We start from the raw sequence: 21135 nt of genomic DNA, 5'->3' as shown, positions 1-21135 counted from the left end.
CTCTCCGGTCCGCTGCAGCGCAACTTCTCCGGAGTTGCCGGCACGGAAGGGACGTCAAGGGGGGAGGCGCCACGGAAAGCCGGGAGAGGTCCCGGCGTGGCTCTGTCTTGCTTGCCTCCTATGAGAAGCGGAGAATAACGGAGGGCGGCTTGTAAAAGGCGCGGCCACCCACCTTTAACGCCCTGCGCTAAGGCCGAAAGAGACGCTTTGGCTCTTTCTTTGGCACCGCCCGGGCTTCTGCCTCCCTTAGTTGCGGTTCTCAACCTTCGGGGCTCCGCCGACGCCTGGTGACGGCGGATCGGGCTGTTTTCTTTCGCGGAATAGCAGCCGGGATGGTCGGGAAGCGCAAAGGGGTCTCGCAGGTGCAGCGGTCCTGCAAGAAAGTCAAGGGAGAGGGCTCAGCCGCCGCCGCCTCTTCCTCCTCCTCTTCCCCGGGTCTGAAAACTTGTGAGCAGCGAGACGGTAAAAAAAACAAGTCAGATCTTGAGGATGAGTATGTTGATTGGGGAGCTGGGGGACAGCCTGGAAAGTTATATTTCAGAGCCGGAAAGGAGCAACTGTAATTAAAGCAGTTTTTTTTTTCTCGGTCCTGGTAGATTTCACGCCTTCTTTCGTCTCTTATGGTATAATAATTTCAATTCGACGCGAAGTTAGCAACTTGGATCGCTTCGGGCGGAATTCTCTTCTTATGCAACGCTTATGTAAAAAAAAAAAAATGGTTAGAGAAAGTTCCCCAGTACTGTTGCCCAGCTCTTTTAATTTTTTCCCCCTTTAAAATAACCGTTTCTGCAGTTATACATTTAAGACGCTTTTCTGGGGGTAGATGCAATAAACGCTAAAGTGTAATAGTGTAGTGCGGAATGAAGTTGTGAATGAAGCTCGAGTTGTTGTGCCACGTGATTAAAGCACACTTCGAATGGCGCTCTCCTTTTCTTTGTAGAGTTACTGTTGTGGTTATGTAAGTGCGCAGTTCTTTGTCGCCAATATATGCTTAAAAATTACTAAATGTGTCATGGAAAGGACCTTGTGTAATTCCTTTTTTTTTTTCTCTTTTTTTTCTGAAGAGTGAAAACAAAGGCTGACTTCACTTCTTTATTCTATCAGAATGGGATATAGCTTTCTGCTGATTGGGCTATTGAGTTATGATGCCCTTGTTTTGTTAATGCACCATGGATATTCAGTAAACTTTAAGGAGAATTAAAAAAAAGATTTTGTCACTAATACAAAGTTTTAAAGTTCATTTATAATGCTGAGTGTGTTGAATTGAATAAAAAAAATATCTGCTTGTCTACATACCTAAAGCAGAAGCATCTCAGTTAGTTTGCAAATCCTTGCAGCTTAATTTTGAAAAGATAATTGGAAATTAAGTGGGCTTTTGCTTTAAAAAGTTCCACTAAAAATCTATAATCTACTTACTTTTCCCTAGTGATTTCTTTCTTTGTTCTTTTTTTGGCAATTTTCTCCATTTTTGATACAGATGAATTTGAAGATGAAAAACCTGAGAAGAAAACTAGGCCCAAATTGTCATCTGGAAAAAAGAGAGAAAAAGAGCATGTCCCTCAGACACTTTGTAAAAATTCCAATGAAAAAAGACCAAAATCCAAAGTCAAGGAGGAAATGAACAGAAGTATAGAAAGCCAAGGCTTCCTTCCAAAAGCGGGGAAACGCAGGTAAGCAACTTTAAAGGTAGACATTTTCAAGGTATACATACAAATTATTAGAATTGAAAGAGTCCATTAAGGCTACCTAGTGCAACCCTCTACTTAGTGTGGGAATCCAGAATAAATTTTAGCTTCTGCTTGAATACAGAAAACAGGACCCCAGCAGGTGTGTTTTTGCTGTTGTTAAACTGCTCTTACTGTTTTTGGCATATAAAAGTTGCCTAAAAAGTAACCAGAATCTTATATTTTCTGGAATTACAGACCATTGGAAAGATAGATAATAGTACTGCACTAGATGTTCTGAAGAGGTATGTCATTTCTTCAGATACTTGGAAAGTGCCATTACATCCCCTCTCAGTTGCCATTTTTCAGGACTAATGTACCTAATCCCTTCAGTCACTCCTCAGTAGACGTAATTTCTTATCTTATCATCTTTGCTCTTCTTCTGTTTTTTCCCTCAAAAGTAGAATAGTCTCTTAAAATGTATCCAGAACTGAACAGAGTACTTCAAAGCAGATTCTGACCAATGCAAAATGTATTGGAACTTTTATTTGCCAAAGTTTAAACTGCAGTGGTTTTTTCACACTAAATGTTATCAAAGCAGATATCTCCTGATCTTATGCCTGTGAATTAAATTTGTTTTTCCTAAGTGTAGAATACTGCATTTGTAACTATTAAATTGCATGCAGTTTTCTTCCCACTTAACCTGTGAAGATTCTTTGGAGGTCTGTTTATGTCTCCTGAAGCATTAATTATCTCATCCGAGTTTTGTACCTTTTTCCATCTTGCAATGATTATAATGAATTTAGAGGTTTTTATTTTTTGCTTTGGTTACACACAGTTTGCTATGTTGTCTAAAGTAATAAACTGGTTAATATTATTGCCAGTGTGAATCGTATCAGGGAAAGCAATGCAGAGCACATGAGACAAGAAAAAAATATCATAGTATATTTCTTTTTGAATTCAATAGTGGTTCGCAGAGATCTTCTTTAAAGAAAAAAACAGATGCAAAAAAAGAATTAATTATTACAAAGAAAGAAGAAGATGAGGATGAGGAAAGTGAGGAAGAATGGGAAGATGTGGAAGGTAACATATTTTTCATTTTCTGCTATATGAGCCATTTGTCTCATTTAGTGATGGCTATTTTAGCTTCTTGTGGTTTATGCTTATTTTCATATTGAAGTTGTCCAAAGATTATCACAGATCTATTGAATGCTGTGTTTCTTTTATGCCTCTCTGAGCCTGGTTGACTTTTTTTTTTTTTTTTTTTTTTTAAAAAGCTTTTTCTCAGGTGTTGCAGAGTAATTAATTAAATAAGTGAATTATAGATATATATTGTTTCTTCAGTTGCAAATAAGATGAAGGAACTATTTGGAAGTTGATGTGGCTGAAACTTTCATTTAGCATGTCAACCCTCTCTTTCACAAAGATCATCCTTAGATATAAGTAATGAAAACATAGCACTGTTTTAAATAATAATTTTAAATCAACTTTCTTATTTATTAAATTTAGAACTTTTGAGAGAGATGGGTGGTTAAAAATGTGAAAAATAAATAAAAATAATTTAGATCCCACCTTTTAATTGGGAACTAAAGACAATCTGCGTAGTAATCCCACCACCCATTTTTTTCCATTACAATAACCACTTTGTGATTTGTTTCCACTAGTTGTAATTTATCTGAGCTAAGATGGTACAATAAATTGATTAATTAAAAATGAAAAAAGATGGTAAAAGGGGGAGGAAGCATGAAAAATGTATCCAAGTAGTCCTTGAATTATGACCACAATTGGAACCTGAATTTCCATTGCTAGGCAAGGTGGTTGTTAAGTGAGTCGTATCTGATTTTATGACTTTTTTGCTGTGGTTAAGTGACTCATGTTAAGCAAATTTGGCTTCCCCTATTGACTTATTAGAAGCCAGCTGGGAAGGTTGCAAATGGTGATCACGTGACGAGGGGAGAATGCAACTATTGTAAATAAATGCCATTTGCCAAGCACCCAAATTTTGATCACATGACCAAAGGGATACTGCAACAGTCATAGGTGACTGTAAGAACTGGTCATAAGTCACTATTTTCATGCTGTTGTAACTTTGAATAGACACTAAATAAATGGTTATAAATCAAGGACTACATATAGTAAATTCATTCTGATGGTGAACTGTGCTTAGTTTCTCCTCATAAAAATCCTTAGAAATCTAGAAATAAGTGAAAGGTGAACCCATATTTTACGTACAGCATTTCTATAATCATTATTTTCTATGCTGAACAAAAGGATTACCTCATTTAATAATGATTCCTTATGGGCTGGACATGGCTGTTGGGTTGGTGTTAAAACAGAAGGAAATAGCAATAGCACTTAAGCTTATATACCGCTTCACAGTGCTTTACAGCCCTCTCTAAGTGGTTTACAACGTCATGTTGTGGCCCGTCAGCGGCCGGTGCAGCTAGTAGCTGATTCCGACAGCGAGGAGGCTGGTATGGTGCTGCGCCAGCAGCCTGTGCAGCTGGTACTTGATCGGACAATGAGGAGGCTGGAGAAGATGTGGTGCCGGGGCGGGGATTCAGCCAGGGCCTTCAGAACCTCCAGAAGCTCCCTTAAGTGAAGAGGAGGAAGAGGAGGAGCCTCTTCTCGATGCACGGGCGCGCAGAGCTGCCAAAAGGCAGGAATGGCTCCTCGGGAGGAGGTCTCCTCGAGAGTAAGGCTTGGGGCTAATTGGCCACTCCCTTAGCCTATTTAAGGAGGAACGCCAACTGAAGCAATTTGCAGGGAACAACTCCGTTCACATACCTTCATGACTTGTCTTGCTTATCAGCTTCCTGCAAATTGCTTCTGGGCATTCTGCCAACCACAGTAAGCTTTCAGTATTATTCTTTGAATTCTTGGCGGCTGTTAATGCAGTTAATTAACAGCTGTTGTTGTAAAAAACTGGTTTATTTAGTAAACTAAGGTTTGAATGGACTTTGTGTGTGCTGCGTTCTTTGGGGTCCATAGCTGGGGCAGAACACGTCAGCATATTGTCCCCAACAATCTGGGTCCTCATTTTACCAACTTTGGAAGGACGGAAGGCTGTGTCAACCTTGAGAATCTGGTGAGAATCGAACTGCTGGGAGTCAGCAGTCAGCATTACCTGCAATACTTCATTCTAACCACTGCGCCACCTCGGCTCATATATTGCATTAAATACTAGATTTCCAATGTAACATGGGTTATGTGCCATAACAGACATTTATAAATGTCTTGTCCAATCTGATGTCTTACAGGTATGTTGGAAATATAGCTTCCTAAAACTCAAACCAGCAAAGCCAGTAGTGTCCATTAGAGCACCCAGTTGGGGAAGAGTGACTCATAAAAGAATGTGATATTTACCTGATTGATAGGCAAAATATTTGTTAGACTGATAGGCACATACTGTTTATGTTATGTTGCCAAAATATGTGATTCAGAAATACTCATAAATTATCATATCTTATGCCTTCATGTATCTTAATTTTCTGACATTGAAACCATATGGGAAGCAGCGCTGAATTGGAACTGTGAGACACATTGGTTAGATTTAAACCTTTGTTTTCAGAACTTTGTGAACCTGAGATCGAGATGCTGAAAGAAGCGAAGGCACCAAAGCTGCCCAGCCCAACTGTTGAGATAGAAATTGAAACACCTGAACAAGCAAAGAAAAGAGAGAGAAGGTAGGCAGACATCCATATGGGATGGAGTCCCAATGGAATTGGGTGGCCCATCAATTTAAAATAATAATAAATAACATAATAATATTTGGGGTTTTCACAATTGATTTGGCTTTTAGAGGAAGAGAGTCTATATAAAAGATTTTTCTGAGTTTTTGCTATGGTCTCTTTTTTCCAAGTTTTGTAAATACCTTTGCTATTTATAATTATGAATCTTATGTAGTTTTAAGATTAAGAAAAATCGGTTCTTCTTGCTTAGGATTTTGGTAACATTCATTGATATTTTGTTTGTGTTGTCCTTATTTTTGGCTATTACAATCATGCCTTGTTACATTTTACTTTGTATTGTCTTGACATTTGACTAGAATTCAGATCAGAATTTTGGTTGCTTAGCGATGTGTTTGTTAAGCAAGTCATCATATAGCAAGACCAAATTTTACAACCATTTTTACTGTGGTCATTAAGCAAATTTGGCTTCTCCAATTAATTTTTCTTGTCAGAAGCCAGCTGGGAAGGTCACAAATTGTGATCATGTGGATGCAAGATGATACAACTATTCTAAATGCAAGATGGTTGCCGAGCACCCAACTGATGATCACATGATCATGAGAGTGATGTGATGGTTGTAATTTTGAGGAGAGGTCATAAGTCACTTTTTCCAAAGCTCTTGTAACAGACAATTGTAAATCTAGGACTACCTGTAATTGACTCCTACGTTATTAGGAAGCAATTTACATATTGCCAAATAAAGGAATTCACACAACCAGTAGTAACATATAGTGTAAAGCTTCTGACAAATTGTAATATGTTAAGTGATCCTTGAGGTTTCTTGCTATAAATGACTGCTCAAAATCTAGATTGGGTTGAGGACTGTCCACTTTTAAGAGGGTGATAGGAAATGGAGAACTGCTTTATGCCATTAATCAGAACTGTGATTTTTTTTTTAAAAATTTCCTGAGGTTTTGCTGTTCTTTTCATGTATTTCTGGCGGATAAGATTCCAGCAACCATTTTTGAAAGAGCCTTCAGGGACAACAAAATGGGGCTTAGTTAGAGAGAGAGAGATCCTAAAGTCATTATAGCATAGAGTCAGTTTGGCATTAAGTTAGAAACTCACAGGAAGGTTATTATGGGAAAAATAGGAGGAGGAAGGAGTATTAGGTATGTTTGGCATCTTGAGTTATTTCTAAAGATAATAAAGGCATGATATAAATAAAATAATTAAATAGAACTCATTGATTTGGTTTACATGAAATCTTGCAGAGAGAAACGGCAAGCTGAGTTTGAGATATATCTTCGTCGAATGGTGAAACGCTTCAGCAAAGAAGTCCGCGAAGATACCCATAAGGTTTGATCTTTAGGGTTAAGTTGTCAGAAAATTGGGAGACTTCTAGGGGCAAAGTTCATTATCTGAATTATTACATTTTTCAATTTACCCTGGCAATGAAACTAATTAAATTTGAAGATACTTGAAGAGTTAGGACCATCTAATGGTGGCGCCACGGTGGCGCAGTGCTTAGAGTGAAGTACTGCAGGCTACTTCTGCTGCCTGCCGGCTGCCTGCAACTTGACAATTCAAGTCTCACCAGGCTCAAGGTTGACTCAGCCTTCCATCCTTTGGAGGTGGGTAAAATGAGGACCCAGATAGTTGGAGGCAATATGCTGACTCTGTAAACCGCTTAGAGAGGGCTGTAAAGCACTGTGAAGCGGTATATAAGACTAAGTGCTATTGCTATTGCTGTCTAATCAAGCCCCTGTTCAGTGCAAGACTTACAATGCAGTATGCCATTAAAATATTCCTGATCAGTAATCTTCCAGCTCGGCATAATCAAATTTCTGAAAGGTGAGCTTATTGGTGTATGAATGTTTCAGAACTGTTTCACAGTTGAACAGTTTTTACTATTGGAGGAACATTACGGAGGAACATAAGAGAGTCAGTTTGGACTAGTGGTTAAGGCACTCGGCTAGAATGCAGAGACCGTGCGATTAAAAGTCGCACCTTAATCATGAAAGTCAGCTGAGTGACTTTGAGACTATCATTCTCCCTATGACAACCCTCATAGGGTTGTCATGGAGAAAATAGAAGGAGGAAGGTGTATTGGATATGTTTGCTTCCTTGAGTTATTTGTAAAAATAATAAAGAGGGAATACAAATAAATAAATACTACTCATCTACTGTATATACGTTAGTAATTTCCAAAAACTAATTAAATATATTGTTACTGGGAAAATAGCATCCTGAATTTTGGAAGGAGTTTAAAAAAAGGTTCCTGTGTATATAACAGTATTTTAAGTTAGCACTCAATAAACATAACTCAAGGTATTAATTACTTTTGCATATTTTGTAATAAAACTGAATTTTGTTTGAGAAGCCTGTTTAGTGCAGCTGCTTTGCTCAGAGTGGCGAATGATCTGTAAATGCAAATTTAAAACCACATTTTTGTATTCAACTGCCACATGCATCTTAAAAATAAACTGAGCAGTTAAAACACTAGCAGATGTAAATACAGCCTCAAAAAGAAACCAACTGTCAAACTGATACTCAGTTAAAATTCAACTCTGTGACACTGGAAACATCATAAGACTTGAGGCAGAGAATATTAACTTCCTGTAGTCTCACAATACATCATGATATAATTAGAACAATGCAGGAAAACCCTTTTTGGTCTCAGTGCATACTTTAACACTGCAAACTTAACAGGTGGGTTTGGCCTGGAATATGTATTAGCTAAGGGCTGAGGGTTATATTACCATCTACCATGCATACTAGAAGTCTATGAAATTCATATAAAAATATGAATGTATATAATCCAAGGAGGGTAGAGAAATAAGGCTATTTCACCCCTTGGTTGAAAGCAGAACGTTCACTCCAGTTGGGCACGAAAGAACTGTAACTCTACAAGTGGTTCCCTAAATATGCATTTTTATTTCCTTTTTTCTTCTCCCTCCTCTTCTTTTCCTTCCCCCTCTCCCCCAGTCTTGGAAAGTAGGGATGTGCAGTGTGAGACCTCAGAGGCACTACCAGCTCCCCAAAACCTTGGCCCTGGGAGCTCCTTCAAATGCTGCCATCCAGTTCTAATATTTAATATAATGGAGATGAGAAGAAATTGTTAAATGTATGAGGAGTAATGACTTACTTATGATAATTAATTAATTACGTATAAAATTGAGGTGTACATCTATAGTTTGCCCTGCCCCTGCTTATTTGGGGGGAGGTTAGCCCCAGCATATCATTGAAAGCCCAAATGCCGGTCTTGTTCCACGAAATGATGATGGATGCCTAGACTAAAGAATGGAACAAGATACTTTTAACAGGAATTAACTGGTACAGTGACATGGATGATTGGGATGCTTAAAATGTATATTTCCTGTCAACCAGTGAGGTGTTGTGGGGGGAGTAGAGCTGGGTCCAGCTGAATGGATCTGGCCTATATTGGCCTGTCCCTTGAATTGTAAAAATCACTTCAGTATCTCTGATGTACCCTAAGGCTGCTTGTTTCCTTAAAATCCATGTCCTTTTCCCAACAGGTTCACTTATTGTGCCTATTGGCCAACGGTTTCCATAGGAACAGGATCTGCCTTCAGCCAGATCTTCAAGCGATTGGCCTTTCTATCATTCCAATTCGCTTTACCAAAGACTCCGTAGATCGCATCAACCGTCTGTTTCTGTCAAATCTTGTGAATTGGTAAGGTTTTTTTTTCCTTTTCCGTTTCTTTTTTAATTAAAGTTAGGGTCCAACAGTGGAAAATCTGGCTTTCTGTGACTATGATTAGTCCAAGAATAAGGAAGTAAGTGTGAAGGAGTCTTCTTTTTAGTTTGACTGTAAGGCTGAGATAGCTTCCCTACCGTCTATTCCAGCTCCCATGGGATTAGGCAAATAAATAAATTATGGTTCTCTTGTTTTTAAAATAAAGGTTTTCTGCAACTTTCACTATTAACAATCAGCTCTCCGACAGTGAAGATTGGCGGGTTACTATAGAGAAGCGTTTTGCTGTCTATGCTGCACGAGATGAGGCGGAACTGGTGCAGGTAAGTGATAGAAGGCTTTGCAAGGCATGCTGGATCCCTGCTATGTTGTAATCATAGGAAGGATAATGTGAGGGAGGTAGAGGCTGTATTTTTCACATACAAAAAGAAAGACAGACCTCCGGAGATTTCTATACACATCTTGCTCCTTTAGCCGTTGATGTAATCATTGGAAATTCTGTTTTTATGCTGAGCATAGCATACAAGGAATTTGTTGGACATTATACAAGGAATTTATTGGACATTATATATGTGCAGGGATGTGGTGGCTCAGTGGCTAAGATGCTGAGCTTGTTGATCGAAAGGTTGGCAGTTCAGCAGTTCGAATCCCTAGTGCCACGTAACGGGGTGAGCTCCTGTTACTTCTCCCAGCTTCTGCCAACCTAGCAGTTCGAAAGCACGTAAAAAAATGCAAGTAGAAAAGTAGGGACCGCCTTTGGTGGGAAGATAACTGCGTTCCGTGCGCTTTTGGCGTTTAGTCATGCCGGCCACATGACCACGGAGACGTCTTCGGACAGTGCTGGCTCTTCGGCTTTGAAACGGAGATGAGCACCACCCCTAGAGTTGGGAACAACTAGCATGTATGTGCGAGGGGAACCTTTACCTTTACCTTTTATACATGTGTGAACCTGAGTGTACAGTATGTCTGTACACACACATATACACAAATACACACATATGCAGCAGTTTTAGCATTCATGGCACTAGGAAAAAAGATTAAAGCTTCAATTGTCATAATTGTAGGGCAGGGGAACATACTTTACATATTATATACAAATTATATACGTGTTTTATTTTCAAAACATTTGTAGCAATTGTCCTGTGGGTAAATAGTATTAACACTGAACAGGGGAAAGAGAGGTACAAAAATCAGATTCCAAACTGTTTTTTTTTTCCCCCAATAGATATTTTTACTTATTCTTCGAGCACTGCATCTAATGTGCCGGCTTGTATTGTCTTTACAACCCATTCCTCTGAAAGAGCCATCAGGGAAGGTCAGTATGGAAAAATTGTCACTGTGTTTTTTTCAGGAGAAAGTCCTTCCCGAACAACCTGAAACTTACTTTATAGTAAATCTGTTTGGTGTCTATTTTTAATATTTTACCTTAGGTTTATGAGTGTGCTTAGGGACACGGTGGCTCAGTGGCTAAGACGCTGAGCTTGTCGATCGAAAGGTCGGCAGTTCAGCGGTTCAAATCCCTAGTGCTGTGTAACAGAGTGAGCTCCTGTTACTTGTCCCAGCTTCTGCCAACCTAGCAGTTTGAAAGTTGTCTGAACAATAGAACTGGTTTACATAGATTATGTGTCATCATTCCGAGTTATGAACTCAGGGAAGTCAGAACTCTGATGCTTTGTTCAGGTTGAAGAGATCCTTTATTGAGTACATCATATCGGCACTTAGAAAGTTGAAGCTAGCTCTAAATTATTTCCGCGCTTAGGATTATTTAAAAGAATGAGACCTCCCCACCCCCCTTTGTCTCTTAGGCAGTGATCTAATCAGCTGGCCCGCCCACCTTAACCCTGCCCTACTCTGTCCTATATTTCCTTCTTTCTGGCTCAGCTGATTCACGCGGCACAGCTTATTTCTGCGCCTCCGCTGTTCTACTTACCGGGGCTACCTTAGAAGGTAAGCAGCTGAGCTTCAAATTGTTGTATTTTGAACGCTGCGCACAAGCGCACACTCACCAAACTGGTTATTAAACCGGTTGCAGCCCACCACTGCTCTCAGGTCACATGGGCCAATCAGTCCAGATGTAGGTTCCCACTCAGCTTCAGCAGGTGTCCATTGACATGACCTTGGTTCTCACGCCAGCTGGTAGATGTTATGGCTAGCCGATTGAGGCACCGCATTCCTGAACTCCCCCTCCCCTTCCCCCCTGAATGGCAATCAAGAAATGGAGCAGAAATAAGTGTGGCTTCAACTGAAGTCGTTTTGCAGGTTGACATAATGCATGGTTTTTAAAGGGAAGCAGTCTGGTTGTAACGATAAATGTGTTTCTAGTCCTTACATTAAGAGAGAAAGAACTAAAAGGTGTCCAGATTTGTAGTCCTTCATCATCATAAAAGCCCCAAAAGATGAGAAGTGGTGGTGGTAGAGTTTTCTTACACAGACTCCCTGTGCCAGTGAAACAAACAGCACAATCCGCAGATCCAGCATCTCCACCAATGCACTGTAATTCATTTTGGGTTGCAAGAAGTGAATAGCCAATATAATCTTAAGAACAGATCATTTCAGCAATTAGAATTTTAATTCAGTGGAGCTATTCATATTTTTGTTGTTGTTGTTCTACTTTTGCCTCTCAAAATCTTCATCTCTCCTTTATATTTGTTTCAGGGAAAATCCTCCAAGAAGGTTTCGGTAGCTTCTGGGACATTGCCCAATTCTGCCAAAAGCTCAAGACAATGCACAAGAGCAGATACTGCTAAGAAGCCAAGCCTCTCCAGGGCCAAAAGACTAAGAAAGAAGTCTCCAACACAGGAAGATATTCAGAAAGATATAAAATCTGAGAATGATGAGAAGAGTTTGAGGGTGGAACAAGGGCTGGGAAGGCCTAAAAATGACCGACGACGGCAAGTAGCATCAAAAGTGTCCTATAAAGAAGAGAGTGGAGACAGTGAGGATAATGATTCTGAATTCTGTCCTACAGAGGAAAATGATGATGGCAGCATATCTGATGAGGATTTTGAAATTCCCAGAAAAAAACTGAAGTCACCACTAGGAGCCCCTAAAACAACGTTAGGAACCCTGAAAACAAAAGCAATTGTTAACAAGCAACAATCCATGCCTTCTGTGTCGAAAAGACACAAGGATTCAGAGATAACTGGTAGTTCGGTAGAGAAAATGGTCAGTCCATGTTCTTCAAATTCATCCAAGAAGAAAAACAAAATAATTTCTAGTGATGAAGAAGAAGAGCAGAGGCCAGTTGTATCGAGAGGCACGGACCATTGGGTAGAGGTTTTTCTTGAACGAGAAGACCGGTGGATATGTGTGGACTGCATGCATGGCAATGTTGGACACCCTCTGGAATGTTTCAAATACGCCTCAAAGCCAGTGTGCTACATCATTGGCATTGACAACAGTGGATTTGTAAAAGATGTAACACAGAGATACGACCCAGCATGGATGACTGCAACGAGGAAGTGTCGTGTGGATGCCCAGTGGTGGGAAGATACCTTGGAGCCGTACAAAAGTTCTTTTGTGGAACGAGATGCAAAAGAAGAAAGAGAGGTAAATAAAATGGAACAGGAGGATATTTTTCCAGTAATTAAAATTACACCCAGAAGGATTCGAATATTCTTTATCCTTTTCTAATAGGTTTAGATCCTTAGGTTGCAAAAACATGGAACTCTCTCCTTTTATCTTGGTCAGCTTTTCATCCAAGATCTCAACTAATCTGTTCCTCTTGGTTTACCCACTAACTCAGATGTTGTGTGCTTTTATTCAGTTTCCGTTCAAGTCAGTTCTTGGCTGAATGACAACAGAGCTTGTGAAGTGTCCTCTTTAAATGTTCCTCAGTATGCTGGCTATTTAGCTTATATAACCATTAAGAGGCAAATGCCTAGACAGTCTCAAGTTTCAAAGACATCTTCCCATTGATGAAAATGAGAAGTGTTCAGACCTCAGAAATTGTATATAACAATCAAGTGAGCAACATTCTTTAGTTTGTATTTATTTCTTTGTTTTTCAGTTTGGATGTCACCTGACATATATGTTCTATCTTCATTAAAACTCTAGTGGATTGATACTTTAATTCAATTGTACTGCATCTGATTGATTAAATTTATTCCCCACCTTTATGTTTGTATAAGCACTATGGAAGCTGAAATTAATTGGAATAAAACTACAAAGTATACAAAAGATGATATTAGAATAAGTACAATTAAATGAATTAACAAGCTTGGGGGAAGAGATAAATTTTTACATTTTCCTAAATTCTAGAAAGTGGCGTCCAAATGCACATCTTTAGGAGACCAATCTATAGTCTGAAACTACATAGAAGAAGTCCTCTAATATATCCGTACTTGGGCAAGTTCATACCAGAAATAGTTTTAGCTGACTTGGTCTCTCGTACTTCTTTGAACAAAAACTCCTTATTGTACTTTCCAGCATAATCCACACAGTGAAAGCAAGCAAAATTGAGATCCCTTCCGGGAAAAGTAGGGTTGCCAATGATGCTTAGATAATGTCTATAATACCACTAGTTATTTAAATGCAAAGCTTTGCATTAAGGCAGGATTAATATACCAGGACTCAATATTGTCTTATATCTAGTCTTCCAAAAGCTGAATAATATATTTGTAATTGGTTTCCTCTATATTCTACTGGTAATAACATGATTCCCAGTTTGTAGCTACACTTCAAGATCAGCCTTTGCCAAACTCCGTCACAGAATACAAGAATCATCCGCTTTATGCCTTGAAGAGGCATCTCCTTAAGTATGAGGCCATATATCCTGAGACAGCTTCAATTCTAGGATATTGCCGAGGGGAGGCTGTCTACTCCAGGTGAGACATTTCTCAGGTGTGTATGCCATGAAACACAGCTTCATTTGGTACACTGGTCTGGGATCATCACATTGTCCCACTAGCAATACCTTACTTCCTCTTATTTTGAACATTTAAACAAGGATCCATGTTTGCACTCCTCACAATGAATGTTATTCATCTATCAAGGTACAGAGAGTTACCTTCTCTAACTTGGCATGGGATGATTATTCCCAAACTTGATTGAATTTCAAGGGTGCAGTTCAGCACAGAAGAAATTTCCATCTACTCAGCTTCATTGAAAAAGTGAGGCCTGTGTTGGCTGTTTGAGGCCTAAAAGAGCCTTGGCTGTCCATCGGTAGAAGCCACAGCTTGTTTATACAAGTTATATAGGAAGGGCAGATCTGGTGTTTTTGGATATGAAGCCAGTTCCCTTTCATCCCTTGGCTTTTCCCTCCTAAAATGAATCTGATTTTTCCTCCCCCTCTCTGTAACGAGGTTTGAGTTTCGATGGGGCTACTCAGAGTACATCCATGAAACCTGTTTTTCTGCTTGAAAAGTCCACCTATGCTTATTTTTTCCTAGTCTTCCCCATCCCTGCATTAAACACAGTATGGGGATTTCTTCTAAGCATTCAGAGGAAAGTGAACCATTTTGTATATTGTTCTTTATTGTATATTACACATATTACCTAATACATAGTTTATTGTGAATATTACCTATATGACGCTATATTATTTACCAAGGATATTATTTGGGTAATTTCAGAGACTGTATCCATACCTTGCACTCCAAGGACACCTGGTTAAAACAAGCTCGAGTGGTGAGGATTGGGGAAGTGCCTTACAAGGTAGAGTGATATCAACAATATTTTCGGGCTAATGTTGAAATTTGTGGCAGGAAATATTTATATATAAAACTTTTGAAGCTGAATAACTTTTTTTTTTAAAAAAAAGTTCTTTGGGGACAAATTAAAGGATTGTGGCCAAATACTGTGAGGGGGATAGTGGAAGATTAAATACTTCTCACTCCTAAAGAGATGGGCAACCTCTTGATACACACAGCCAACTCCTACATGTTTCTCCATGAGGAAGAGGCTGTGATAATTGTGTTGAGTATTATGAGCAAGAATGATGACGACACTCTAAACTCTTTGTGTTTGCACAGATGGTGAAAGGTTATTCCAACCAAGCGAGAAAAGCACGAATGGTAGAACCTGCAAATCGGGACAAAATGGATTTGCCATTGTTTGGTCTCTGGCAGACTGAGAAATACCAGCCACCTCTGGCTGTTGATGGAAGGGTAAGCTGGCAATTAGGTAGACTGGGTAGGTTTTAAACTCTATTCTCCCTCAGAGTTTATTTCAGTATAAGTTTTTCCAATTTTGTTCCCATTCCACTTCTCTTTTAGGTTCCTCGGAATGAGTTTGGGAATGTCTATCTCTTCCAACCCTGCATGTTACCAATAGGCTGTGTGCAGCTAAACCTTCCTAGCCTTCATAGAGTGGCCCGTAAACTAGATATTGACTGTGTTCCAGCTGTTACAGGATTTGATTTTCATGGTGGTTACTCTCATCCTGTGTAAGTCATAAACTTATGATCTGGTTTTGCTAGGATATACAATAGTCCTATGTGCTACTTAGTAATACTGTTAGATTGGATTTACTTGGCATACGTGGTTAGTGATAATATTACAGAAAAGCAGAATTAACAGCTTAGTTGCTTAGTCCGAAATAGTAAGAGCTCAGCACTTGCTCCCTTCCTTACCATCCACTTTCACAAAGGTGGATTAACCTGGTATGTATGTGTGTGTATGTATGTATGTATGTATGTATGTATGTATGTATGTATTTATTTATTTACTTATTTATTTATTTATTTATTTATTTATTTATTTATTTATTTATTTAATTAATACTGCCGCCTATTTGCCCATGGCGACTCAAGGCAGCTTACAGAATATAAAACCACATTTAAAACAATAAAACTAATAAAAAGAATCAAATAATAAAATCATCTCCCACCCCAGCGACAGCAGATCACACGAGCCATTTAATGGGCTATCCCACTCTGGGTTCCCCAGGCCTTCTGGCAGAACCAGGTCTTCAGCGCCTTCCGGAGGAGTATTAGAGTGGGGGCTGTTCTAATCTCTCGAAGAATGATTTTCCAGAGAGAGGTAGCCACCACAGGGAAGGCCCTTCTTCTGGGTCCCACCAGGTATATCTCCCTCGGGGATGGGACCGCAACATTCCCTGCCTCCCCGCTCTGATAAGTCGTGTAGATGTGACCGTCAAGAGATGGTCCCTCAGATAACCTGATCCCAAGCCATGAAGGACTTGAGGTGACAACCAGCACCTTGAATTGCACCGGGAAGCAAATCAGCAGCCAATGCAGCTCCCGCAGGAGAGATGATACATGTGGACACCAGGGTCTGCACAAAACCATGTGGGCAACTGCATTTTGCACCAACTGGAGCTTCCGGATGCTCTTCAAGGGCAGCCCCATGTAGAGTGTGTTCCTCTTTTACCTCTGCTTATTTAATATTTTTATATCCATATCATTCAGGTAAGGATGCTAAAGCAATTAACATTCCTTCCTAGTTTTGTTAGCTACTCATTTATGAATACAGTTATATCCCTTCATGGGTTCCTGTGTAGTTTCCATCTAGTTTCCCAAATGTTGTTGAGCGGACTGACATTTAATCTATTGGCGGGATGGGGAATTTGGAGCCATCCAGATGTTGAAATATAAGTCTCAGCATCTCTCACTGTTGCCCATCCAAGGATAAATTGGAATCCAGCAACATTTGGAAGGCCAAAAGTTGTTGCCCCGCCCTAAGCCCATATAAACACAAGTCCCTAAATTGTGTTTTGTTCAAAATAACATCCTGGATCCTTTTCACAGCACAGAAGGCTATGTAATCTGTGAAGAGTACAAAGAAGTGCTTGTTGAAGCCTGGGAGAACGAAGAGTCAGAAAGGGAAAAGAAGGAAAAGGAGGTGAGGATCACTTTGAAGTCTTTATTAGGGGAAGGGGAGAGAGGTGAACAGCTAATAATCAGCAGCATTACCAAGTTAAATGGTGAATTTAATTACAGATCTAGCAGACAATACTTTTGCCTGGTGTCCTCCAAATGTGTAAGGATTACAATGATTCAGAACTAAGGGAGTTGTTCCAGCACCAACTGGAGACCATAATAAATTTATATAATTTACCACTTCAACTTTGAAGGCCATCCATTCTTATAAGACTCTTATAAGGTTCCCCTCAATGATTCAATCCTTGCAACATTTCTCTGTTTACCACATCTTATCCTGTGCATGTAGAATTCCTCCCTTCTTCCTCATTAAGGCTCAGAAGAGTATTTTTTGAAATTTTGGTGTAGTTTTGGATTTCCATTGATGGCTATTTGAGGCTGCCACAGATACTGTAATGTTACATTGTTGGTTTGAGCTCCGAGCCTGGTGATTTGGTTGCAAACGTTTTGTTCCCATTCAAGGAGACATCTTCAGTGCGATTTGGATTGTGCTCATCTGGGGGAGCACTAGCCTTTAAATACCTTTCTAATTTTTGGTCTGATTTTGGGTTGTATGATTGGCTGGCTGTAGTTGCTGAGTCATAGTCCTTGATTTTAAGTACTGTCTGTGTGATGTAAATTAATGCTGGTGTTTTTGATGTATATCTTCTGATGATGTCATTCAGATGTCTAACATCTAACAACAATACCAGCAGTAATTTACATCACATAAAAGGTAAAGGTTCCCCTTGCATGTATATGCTAGTTGTTCCCGACTCTAGGGGGCGGTGCTCATCTTCATTTCAAAGCTGAAGAGCCAGGGCTGTCCGAAGATGTCTCCGTGGTCATGTAGCTGGCATGACTAAATGCCAAAGGCACACAGAACACTGTTACCTTCCCACCAAAGGTAACAGGTGGTCCCTATTTTTCTACTTGTATTTTTTACATGCTTTCGAACTGCTGTGTTTGCAGAAACTGGGACAAGTAATGGGAGCTCACCCCATTGCGTGGCACTAGGGATTCGAACCGCTGAACTGCCAACCTTTTGATCGACAAGCTCAGCGCCTTAGCCACTGAGCCTCCGTGTCCCTTTTACATCACATAGATGGTATTTAAAACCAAGAATTATGATTCAGCAACTACAGCCAGCCAATCACACACAACTCAAAATCAGACCAGGATTCAGAAAAGTATTTAAAGGCCAGTGCTCTGATAGATGAGCTCAATCCAAAGCTCACTGAAGAAGTCTCTTCGAATGGGGATGAAATGTTTGCAACCAAATCGCCAAGCTCGGAGCTCAAACCAACAACATAACTACCAACCCGAGCGTCTAATATTCAAAGACATTTCAATACTGTAATGTATAGAGATGCTACTTTGCTAACTGCACTGTTAATGAGTATGTGCCCTTTGGTTTTAATTCTGGGTGAACTTTAAAAACAGAAGCGGGAGAAGAGAGTGCTGGGAAATTGGAAACTGTTGGTGAAAGGACTTCTGATCAAAGAGAGATTAAAGAAGCGCTTTTCTACCAAGGTAACAAAACATTGGTGTAATATATGGATTACAAATCTAAAGTTATTCAAGGCCGTCTGGACACTAGTGTTCATGCCTATTTTGGAGAAGAACAAAATATTAGTACAGATTTCTTTACATTGAAGATATAATCTGAAGTAAAATACGTTTTAAAAAATATATGTAAACATACTTTGCATTTGAACAAGTACTTCCTGCATAAAAATAATACATTTTTGTTACTTTTGAAATGACAAGTGATGGCATTATTTCTTGATGCATAAATATTAAATTGAATATTTTGCTTGTTTATCTGAAGTTTATCTGAAAGAAAGGGATAATTGGGCTTTTAGAGTATACTTGAATAGAATTGCAGGTATGCTTAACAGTGGGTTCAATCATAAATTCTGTCAACGGTATGAATATCAAAAGCACTATCTTATGATAATGTTAAGTGGCTTTTGACAGTCAAGGATATGTTATTTGTTGAAAGAAGTATGATCATCCATTTCAGACAGTGGGTTCTTTGGGGCAAAAATAATAGAAAAAAGAGTTCTCTTTTCTCATAGCATTTCATGCAAAGTATTTTGATAATGTTTGCATTCTGCTGGTTCTTTTTTTTCCTGCAGTAGGATGCAGCAGGGTTGTTGAAATCTTAAAACATAAATTCTGTATATTTGGATTTGTATAACATTTATAATGTCAAGTACTAGTTTTTTTGCAACGCCCTCCTTAAAAGGAGAATTGCTCCACAGCATCAGTTAAATATTTTAACTCTTTCTCTTCCAGAATGAGACAAAAATCATGATGGAAAGGGAGTCTGGTTTCTCATCAGATGATGAAGGAGGACCAAACTCAGAAACACTTGCTGAAGATGTGGCTATTTCTTGGCCCCAAAATCGACAAGCTGAGGAGCAGAGTGAGAAAGGAAAAACAACCAAAAAGAACAAGAGAGAAAAGAAAGGAGAAGCAAAACATTTGTTCCCGTTTGAGAAATTGTGACAAGGAGCTTTTCCTGCCAGCAGGAACAGCTAAAACAACTCAGGAAACTTCCAACCAGTTTTTCTAATATTCCTAGATGCATGCAGGACTTGAAGCAGGACAATTGGTCTGGACTCATTGCTGGATGCCTATATACCTTTATATTGCCCAGTGGCACCTACTTTTCCTAGATTCTTGATAGACACATTTTCTATAAGGTGCTGCTGATAGGTAAAGCAAGAACACTGGTGTTGGGGCAAAGTACTTTCCAATGCCAGATCTTAATACCTGCAAATACATTCCTTTTCTTGGAAATTTTGAATTATTTTATTGCAAAGTTGTTAACAAGCTAGACACACGAGCTTCCAGGAAGAGTCATGAAAGGAACATGTATACACACATGTACTCATACATGTATGGGTACTTATACATGTTGCAATAGTAAAGCTGGGCTTAAGTTGTATTATATATGTAAAAAAAGTATGGTGGGAATAAGTGAGGGAATTGATAGGAAATGTCTATAACTTTAACAGTTTCTATTCAGCTTTACAGAGGAAACTAACGTGAACAGTAGAGTAGTATAATTAATGGGTATAGGTAGGACATTTGGGTAGAAGATACCTACCAGTAGTTTTTAGCTGAGCTGGATTTATTCCTTTTTCCTTTTCCTCTTCTATATCATCAAGAAAACTCTGAGTCTTACCTTAGTATATTGATCATGTGACAGATTCCAGTTTTAGACATTGTAAATGGTGTAGTCCAAGTGAGGCTTATTACAAAAATGGCTTGCAGTCTGCCACATGTTCAGGCATAGTGCAATTACTTAATTGCCTAATGTGCTATTTTGAATGTTTTACCAATGCCCACTTTTTTGTGCAGAAGAAATAACTATAGCAGTTGTCTTACTGAAAGCAATTTTAGAAGTACATTGTTTGGTTTATATTCTGTCATGATAAGCTTAGTCTATTTGACTTGACCAGAACTAATTTGGGCACTTTAAATTTATTCAGATAAAAAATATATACTGAATCTTGGGTAAAAAATAAAAACTTAAGTCCTGAGCACCAGTCCTTTTCCTAAGATTGTCATTTACATATTCAACGTTATTAGATTCTCATCTCACAGGAGCTTCTCTTGGAATAGGAATATTCTAACCTTCCACAGTCTCCCTACAAGCCAGCGTCACCCTGAAAAAAACTGATTTTAAAGATCTTTCAGAAAATAAGAGTGGTCAGGCCAGGTGTAGCTTTGGAGGATGTTCCAAATTGTGAAGGCCATTACTAAGAAGCCCTATCTTGGAAGCCTGTACTGTCTTTACCTCACATGCAGAGGGAATCTTAACAGGCCCACTCAACGTTTGAATTATGCTTGATCAAGTTGTCCATAATAGAGCCCAATCCATTGCTGTGGTGGATTTTTATGTAATAACCAGCACTTTTAACTTGTTCTGGAAGTTGAAATGGCAATATATTGAGTTTATTTCAAGCTGGGTAAATGCTAACAACTTACAGAATTATACACAAGTATAAGAACAGGAACTTTTAAAACAAAACTTAATTTAGTGCTGAAGTAATGTTCTTAAAGATCTTAACATTTTTAGTTTGTTTTTCCTCTCAGAACCTCCTTTTCACCTTAGGAACATTTTGACAGTCCCAGTAATTGTGAAATTTGCTCTGGAATTAGCTTCGGTTATACATTGGGTCAAGAAAGTTGAAAAGCTTTCCAAATATTATCTCATAAGCAGCAATATTCCTGTCAGAAGTCTGTCTC

At 39.1% G+C, this 21135-nt stretch overlaps 1 protein-coding gene and 1 long non-coding RNA gene across 2 annotated transcripts; one reads left to right on the top strand and one right to left on the bottom strand.

Moving 5' to 3' along the window:
• Positions 1-23: 23 nt before the first annotated feature.
• Positions 24-20432, top strand: XPC (XPC complex subunit, DNA damage recognition and repair factor). Its single transcript, XM_034431555.3, has 16 exons — positions 24-462; positions 1478-1670; positions 2632-2747; positions 5236-5350; positions 6610-6694; positions 8875-9032; positions 9262-9376; positions 10279-10368; positions 11709-12602; positions 13719-13879; positions 14627-14708; positions 15026-15160; positions 15269-15438; positions 16762-16855; positions 18316-18405; positions 19174-20432. The coding sequence occupies exons 1-16, from the start codon at positions 333-335 to the stop codon at positions 19384-19386; spliced, it is 2841 nt and encodes a 946-aa protein (XP_034287446.1). The 5' UTR covers positions 24-332; the 3' UTR covers positions 19387-20432.
• Positions 482-10655, bottom strand: LOC117673881 (uncharacterized). The gene is made up of 3 exons (XR_004593596.3): positions 10479-10655; positions 1417-1528; positions 482-696 (listed from the first exon to the last, which is right to left on the bottom strand). It is a non-coding gene; the product is annotated as an uncharacterized LOC117673881 (long non-coding RNA).
• Positions 20433-21135: the final 703 nt, after the last annotated feature.

Source organism: Pantherophis guttatus, chromosome 2, assembly GCF_059756535.1.
Source record: "Pantherophis guttatus breed Tessera chromosome 2, ASM5975653v1, whole genome shotgun sequence".
NCBI classification, from domain to species: Eukaryota; Metazoa; Chordata; class Lepidosauria; order Squamata; family Colubridae; genus Pantherophis; species Pantherophis guttatus.
Note: the sequence above shows the minus strand (reverse complement) of the source record. Positions and strands in the feature narration are given on the sequence as shown.

Coding starts and splice junctions, on each gene's coding strand:
- XPC (XM_034431555.3), top strand. CDS start 333: ATGGTCGGGAAGCGCAAAGGGGTCTCGCAGGTGCAGCGGTCCTGCAAG. Junction 9,033..9,261: donor CTGTCAAATCTTGTGAATTG/GTAAGGTTTTTT, acceptor TTTAAAATAAAG/GTTTTCTGCAACTTTCACTA. Junction 16,856..18,315: donor GGGAAAAGAAGGAAAAGGAG/GTGAGGATCACT, acceptor CTTTAAAAACAG/AAGCGGGAGAAGAGAGTGCT.